At 37.8% G+C, this 7500-nt stretch overlaps 1 protein-coding gene across 4 annotated transcripts in view; it reads right to left on the bottom strand.

Moving 5' to 3' along the window:
• Positions 1-7500, bottom strand: part of PROX1 (prospero homeobox 1) — a 45168-nt gene continuing 37668 nt past the window's right edge. For 2 of the 4 annotated variants that reach the window (XM_010706709.2, XM_010706710.3), the window contains exon 5: positions 1-4407. In XM_010706709.2, coding sequence (XP_010705011.1) covers positions 4219-4407 — 189 coding nt within the window. In that variant the 3' untranslated portion in view covers positions 1-4218. The remainder of the gene's footprint in view (positions 4408-7500) is intronic. The other 2 variants (XM_019612675.1, XM_010706711.2) reach the window with 2 other exon arrangements.

Below are 7500 nucleotides of genomic sequence, written 5' to 3' on the forward strand. Positions count from 1 at the left end.
TATATATATATATCTTTCTGTATATATATATATACGTATAATCTTTCAATGCTGCTGGTGAAAATCCTATCTTTAAAGCCACAAAATCTTCACCTTTATTTCTTAATCAACATTAACCTGTGGAAAAAAAAACATTTTTCTATTAACTGACTTCCTATACATAGAAAAAAATTCTGCCATTTTACAGAAACCGTATTACCCATTCCCTTGACATCTGATGAAAGACTTAACTGTTAAAAGTAGAGAGCTGGATTTTCAAGAATGCTTTCAACTATCTATACAGTTACTGTAGTGTTCCTTATAAATTCAACAGATGTTTTCAGAATGTAGTTATTAAAATCTTATGTCTTTACGCAAGAACAGCCTTAAGGTTGAATATTTACATTGCTTTATAAAAGTTCCCCTCGGTTTTCAATGTTCACCCACATACCTGGTACAGTAACAAAGATTCTGCAAACTTAAAACACTTTAATTAAATAATACTCAGAGGCACAAAGCAAACCTCAGGAATACATGGGTGAACACTTTCTTAAATAATTACTACATTCTAACATCTTCCACGTGTTTACCATTAAATGTGAAACGTTCCCATTAAACAACCAGAGATACAGTAAGAATTAAATGTTTTGTAGTTTCAAATAGAACATTCTTTTCACAAAACATAACAAATGTCTAAAATAGGTTCTTAATCTAGATAGGAAAAAGGTAAGCTTTTCACTTCATACGCATATTTTGTGTGTGTGTGTGTGTGTGTGTGTTTCAGTGTATATATACATACGTGCACACACACCTGGCTGCGTGTGACTACATATGTATATGTATCTGCACATATGTCACGTATGAAATATTGCTTCTATACTACTTTTCATCAGGCTAAGAAAACACAAGATTTGCACCACAGTTACAAAAAATTGGCTTCTACAAGAATTTTCAAAACTTGAATGCTGCTCAAACAATTGAGAAAAAATAATTTGCGTTATCAAACTGTTCTAAAAATTCTCTTCTTCAAAAACGTATTCTCCTGCTTTGTTTTTTTTTGTTTTTGTTTTTGTTTTTTTTTTTAATTTTTAAAAAGACACAAAATATGCATAGCTATCAACAGTATGTCAAACAGCCAGAAAAAAATAAAATAAAACAGTGTTTATTGCAGCTGTAGTAATTGAAAAATAAAGTTTAAAAGATGAAAACTGTAAGCCACAGAAGGCACAAGAACAATTGTACTTGTGGGGGAAAAACTGGTATTTTGAAGGATTCTTTTATCCTTCCGCTGGTGCATTTAAGGTCTAGGCACAGACTATAACCTCAAGTTTATATGCAGAAATAAATCTGAATTAGCAGTAAATGAACGGCAATGTGGGATTTCTACATGGAATTTGAAATTCTTTCCCTGTGTAAACGTTTCATTACAATAAAAGTAGCCTCCTGCCTTTTAGCCGTTATTAGGGAAATAATATCGAGATCACTTGAAAAAAAACCAACCCTATTTTCTACTTACAATTTAGTAGGAGCTATGCCATGTTTTTAGGTGTACTGGGAGGCACAAAGGCAATATGGCTATAAAATATCGAAGAATCACATGACGGAAATTATCAAATCATCCTGTATTCCTTTTTCAGACCAAGGAGGTTTTATTGTTCTTTTAAGGTGAAATTTCTACTCTTAATTCCTATGCCTCATTTACTATTGAGATTATGCTACTTATAAATAAATAAATAAATGCAACAACATCAAGTGTTGAGTACACAATTTCACTTATTTAGATTATGTGAATCACATTGCAGCCAAATAATAATAATAATAATATCATATTAATAATAATAATAATAATAATAAACATAATAAAAGTAATGGTAAAATCACAGATTAAGATGGTAGCTAGTAGTATGTCCACATATTATGACTACAGTATGGCTTTGCTTTCTTATGTCCAAGGTGACAATGCAGTGTTATGTTTTGTATCTGATGGTATGCCAATGATGAACTTGCTGTGTTAAAACTTGAGCATTTTATGCCACTTCTTCCCATTAATTTAAAAAAAAAAAAAAGAAAGAAAAGTGCATGAACACAATTTTCATCCTTTCTTATTCAGAATTAACTGGAGTTACATCATTATGAAGTGTAATGTTTACCAAATCATGCATAAGAAAAAAAGAGAAAAAAAAAGGGAAAAGAAGGAAAACAAAACAAAACAGAAGAAAAGCAAGAAAAAGACACATCCTGTCTACCTGTGAGGATACGTACAATGTTAGGTGCTCTGAGGGAGTCTGAGATCAAGATTTGTTTAGCTTTTAATGCATAGTGAAAATGTTGGCACTTCATCCCATGCTATTGTCTGCATTGCCTATACTCCACAGATACTGCCAGTGCTTGAAAATAATGACAGGGAATCATAGGATTGTGCTGTTTAATTTGAAGTCAGCAGGTTTTTAAGGCTTTCTGCTGACAATAATTGCTTTCATACATTTCTGTCCATCAGCAGTATTTGTAAATGAAGTGAAATTGCAATGATCAGGTCAGCTCTTTAGTCACATGGGTAAACTTTCACTCTCCAAAGTCAAAATGTAATTTAAAATAAAGAAACAAGATATCAATATCCTCGAGGGTCTAAATGCAATCCTCAGCTAATTAGGAACTTCCTCTAGATTCAGACTGAAATGTGCAGGGGAAAAGACTATTGACGATAACAATAAATTCTTACTGCATCTGTACAAAAGACGACAGAGAAAATGACAAATACAGAGTGCTATAGCATATTCAACCTTCCCCCAAACTTTTGGAGACAATACCTTTCTGAAAACGTGAGACAAAGAGAGCCATTGAAGAAAGCACAAGAACTAGCAGCTAGCTTTCTTTCCGTGTGCTGACATTTCATGGTACAGCATTCAGGTGAATCCAGACCCATCGTGGATTTTACACTGTAGCTCAGATTTTGGTCAAAACTATCTCCAGCTTCTGAGGATGTGCAGCACTTTGCTCAAATGAATTTATTTTGTTTTTTAAAGCTGCACGTAAGAGTAATTTAAAAATCCAGTTTGGCTATCTGAACCCTGCATAGCCAGGAGGACACTGCAATTTTTGTATATGCTTGATTAGATTTTTATGAAATTGTGATTTTCATTCTCCTGATAGGAAAAGGCTAATTATATTTTACAGCTACAAACAGTAGCTGTAATTTTTTTTTTCCTTTGCCTCAGCACTGTGAGGTGAAGATGCTTTCTTCAACTATATTTAAGATCATTCAAAAAGTGCTTTTCAGGACAGATGTCAAATACAGACAGAAAACTGTGTATATTGGAAAGGGGATTTCTAGGGGCAGAATGCACTGAGAGGAAAAAAATCAGGGACCGGTGCCACTTAAAGCAAGACCAAGATGTGGCAATTCAGTACTCTGCAGGTTTCATTTTTACTCTATGGAGAGTGAAATGCTTCCGTTTTAACAAGCTGACCATATTCTACAATTCGTGTGGTTGATACAACATTGTGCATGAATTACTGGCCTCAACCTGCACGAGTGGTATTTGATTTGTGCAAACGTCCCTTGCTGCAATTTAGAAAAACAACAACCTGGCATGTCAATAACTGGCACAGGGTATTTATCGTTTCTGTAAGGGAAAGCATGAAGAATAGGGTTTGTTTTTTCAGTATCACTTCTTGGAGTGAGTACCCGAAATAGATGTTGTAGCTTTTTGAAGTATGAAAGAAAATCTAGTTCTTGGTTAAAAAGTACGTAAAATAATAATAAAAAAAAAAGCTCCAAGCTTATGAAGTGACTCCACAGAGTTCAGACCTTTAGCAGTATAAACATAATATAAACTTCATTGTCTGTAGTATTGTGCCATGACATTAGTCTCACTAAGACAAAATGCCACTTTGCAGCAAGCAATAAATCTGACAAAGCATTTTTAAACATAATGCCCTAACTTGCTAAGACAGGCTTTTACACGCTTCCAAACTCTTCTCCCTGAAAATTAACTCAATTTATTCTCCAAATGTTAAGGGTCTCGGGCAAAAGTAAACCAAAGGCTGAAGTAAAATAACCATCCCCTTGGAACCGAACGAAAACCCAAAGATATACCCAGGAGGGATCACAGTCTAATTTCATATACATATATATGTATGCGATACACATATATATGAAATTAAAATAGAGACACACATGACTTGGGCATCAGAAGGGGACTGCTACTTTCATACATTCATAAATAGCTGCTGAACTCTCTACTCATGAAGAAGCTCTTGTAGGCAGTTGGGGGATTTGAAAATCTCAGGGACCTCACTGTCCAGCTTACAGATGACCTTGTATATGGCCTTCTTCCAGGAAGGATCAACATCTTTGCCTGCGATAATGGCATTGAAAAACTCCCGTAACGTGATCTGAGCCACTTCCAGGAATCTCTCTGGAACCTGCTGATACAAGGAGACAATGGCATTAATACAGTTTTCAATTTCAAGTCTCTGGTTCTTCAAAGGAAACTGAGCTAAGTTCTTTCTTTCAGAAAGGGGCTTACATAGCACCTGCATTTTCTAAATGTGGCAGCCTTCTATTCTCTTATGCAAAGCTGTTATATATAGTACTATAGCAATAACTTTTATAACATGTGTTAGAGATCTTTGTAAAGTCTACTGACAGAATGTAGGTAACAAAATGTTACTGTCTGAGTTTGGAGAGTGGGGGATTTATAGGATATAATTAGCAGGAGGGGAAACAAACACAATGGTCTTTAAGGAGAGAAATCCCTGCTTGATATTTTACCCGTGCATTTATGACTATGTTCTCTATGTCGGGACTAATACAAAAGTTATGCACATCAAGAAAGCTGCCTGTACCTCCATGCTTAGCTTTGGTCACAGCCAGTGCTGAAAGCTACCGAGGAAATAGGATATCTCTGAATGTTGTTCAGAGTTGAAAAACAAGCAAGCAAGCCTTCAGTGAACATCTTGGTTTTGTGGCTCCTGTGCACAAGGCTGTTGTTAAGATGACTTTATTGGGAACCATTATGGGTTTCTCTTCTTTTCTGAAAGGCTATGAATAAAATCCCAACTCTTTCAATGGGCACATTGTGCTCCAAGTGATGATTCACTTTTTCACTACGGAGCTGCTTCTCTCCTTGTAAATACAAAGATGTGTTCATCATAGATTAGTCATAAGGAGAGAAATTCGGTGTGTCAAACTCATTTGGCTTTATGAACATCGCTATCACCTCAAAGGTGAGCCAGCAGGGACACGCATTCTCAGTGAGTGAATGTTAAAAAACAGCTCCAAACTTTAGTAATGCATTCTACGTAGTTGTTTCAGCTATCAGCACCACCTTCTTACCCCCTTACTTCAGTGATTTGAAAGCAAACACCTCAACAAACAGCAAGTCAGTTGCAATGTTGAAGTCATCTCCACAAAGGTATTATTTTCCATTTTTATAATGGAAATATGGCTTCACAGCACTAGGACTGCTAATGCACAGCCGGCCACTGGCCAGCAGGCTTATAATAGCAAGTACTCCCTCAGTGCTATTATTTGCCCACTCCAACACACCTGGCAAGAGCAATTCTCTGACCTGCAGTAGGATCCACGCAAACCGTCCCCGTGGCCAAGGTAGAGCTGAGCAGCTCTCACTCATTTACTGAATGTGTGTCATGCTGTCAGATCAGTGCCTGCACCTTACCTCTATTTCAAACTTTTGTTCTTCTGCCTTTCAAAACCATTTCTAGAAAACTTATCTGGAAAACTGCACGTTTAATCTGATCCTATACAGATCTGGAGCCTAACTCACCTATCACGGGTGGGGAAATACTAGCCCTTTGCTAGCCACGTTTTGCTAGTGGAGAAGCATGAGATCAGCTCCCCCTGTAATCAGCTGACAAAGGCTGTTTCCAGAAGCCCTGCTGCCTCTGGAAGCTCCCTGTGGACCTCCAAGAGCAAAACCTGGCCCCACATGCTCTTCTCTGTTCCCAAAGATAGGCTGCCTTCTATGGAAATTTTTCCCTCAACAGGCTACATAGAAAGAAACGCTTGTACAGACATTCATTGCAGCAGTAACTATGAGAGAAGAAGATATCTATTACCTTTCACTTACTGCAGCTTACAGAAACAATGCATAATCTCTCTGCTGCTTGCATGCTTGTGAATGCATCCATCAAAGATGCCCCACTTGTCTTGTTCTTGCATTGCTATAAGAAATGATGCACTTTTCTGTTCACGTAACTCCAACAAGTGCTCCCATGATGTTCTCAATGCTTCGTTTACTTAAAGCCAACCAAGGCAAGGAGTCATTGACTACGCGATACTAGACAGAAGGAAATACAGCAGATAACCACCTTTCAGATGTATGTATGGATGCCAGCTCATGAGATTTTCCCCCTGTGCTTGGGAAGAAGAGTTCACAACTTTTAATTCTGGGGTCCACTCCAGAGAACTAATATCAAGAACCTTTCTTTCTTTCCTTCCATGTCACTGGCGATAGGATGGTGACAATAACAAGTAGCTAAGTGAGCTGAAGTCTTATGTCTTCCCACCTGGTTACACCTGGGACAACTTCAAGCATGAAAGCAACAACCTGGGTTCATCCTCTGCCATGCGTATGAAAGTTTTCCAGGCAAAGGATGCTGCATTTCATGGGGTATGAAGTATGAACCCCCTAAGCTACCAGCTTCCAGGCCTCCCAATCCCTTAAAGACAGGCAGGCTTTCTTTTAGGCTAGGAGTTAGCTTTCAGGGTCCAACTTCATTCGACCTGATCATTTCTGAGAGGCTGGGCCCCCCTGGTACAATAGGCTGCAGAGAGCAGTTCACAAACACGGCAGTGAATGAAGAGACCTCCTCATTATGTGGAGCTCCCAGAGATCTTCCCTACTCCTGAGGCATTACAGCCATTCATAACTCTTTCCTTTTGGGATGTTATTAGCAATTTTTCATGTCAGACTGGATTACACACGTTACTTTGCATGTTGTAATGTGAATAGCACTGTGATTAATCCCCACAGGACAGTATGTCGGCCAACATTTTTCCTTTCTAGAAAGAGTAACCACACAGTGTATTCTTTTTTTTTTTTTTCTTTTTGAAGAAAATACTACTGAAGTTCAGAGCTTGAAAATAAGTACTTAACTGGATGGGTAGTTAGATTTTTCAGTGGGCAATTAATTAGTCAGCCATATTAATTATGCATCTAGGGGTAGCATTTCCCTGATCCTTAGTGATGGGGACCCATTCAGCACATCTTTACACCTAGCTGACTGAACATCTCCGAAGTAGGAACATCTGCAGAAAATGCTTCAGTGACAAATAAACTCCATCTACGTTTCTTTTAATAGAATCAACAATGCCTACTATGAACCCAGGGCATTTTCTTAGCATCAGGTGGCAGCAGTCAATCAAAGAACCACATTGTACGTGCACCAGGAGGAGACAATGAGATCTGCTAAGGGGGAGGCGAGGTGGGTTCCGGGCTGATTTAGCAAGAAATCGCACTTTGTCACACACAAAGCTGTCAACATAACCTAGGAAAA

This window comes from Meleagris gallopavo, chromosome 2 (genome assembly GCF_000146605.3).
Source record: "Meleagris gallopavo isolate NT-WF06-2002-E0010 breed Aviagen turkey brand Nicholas breeding stock chromosome 2, Turkey_5.1, whole genome shotgun sequence".
NCBI lineage: Eukaryota > Metazoa > Chordata > Aves > Galliformes > Phasianidae > Meleagris > Meleagris gallopavo.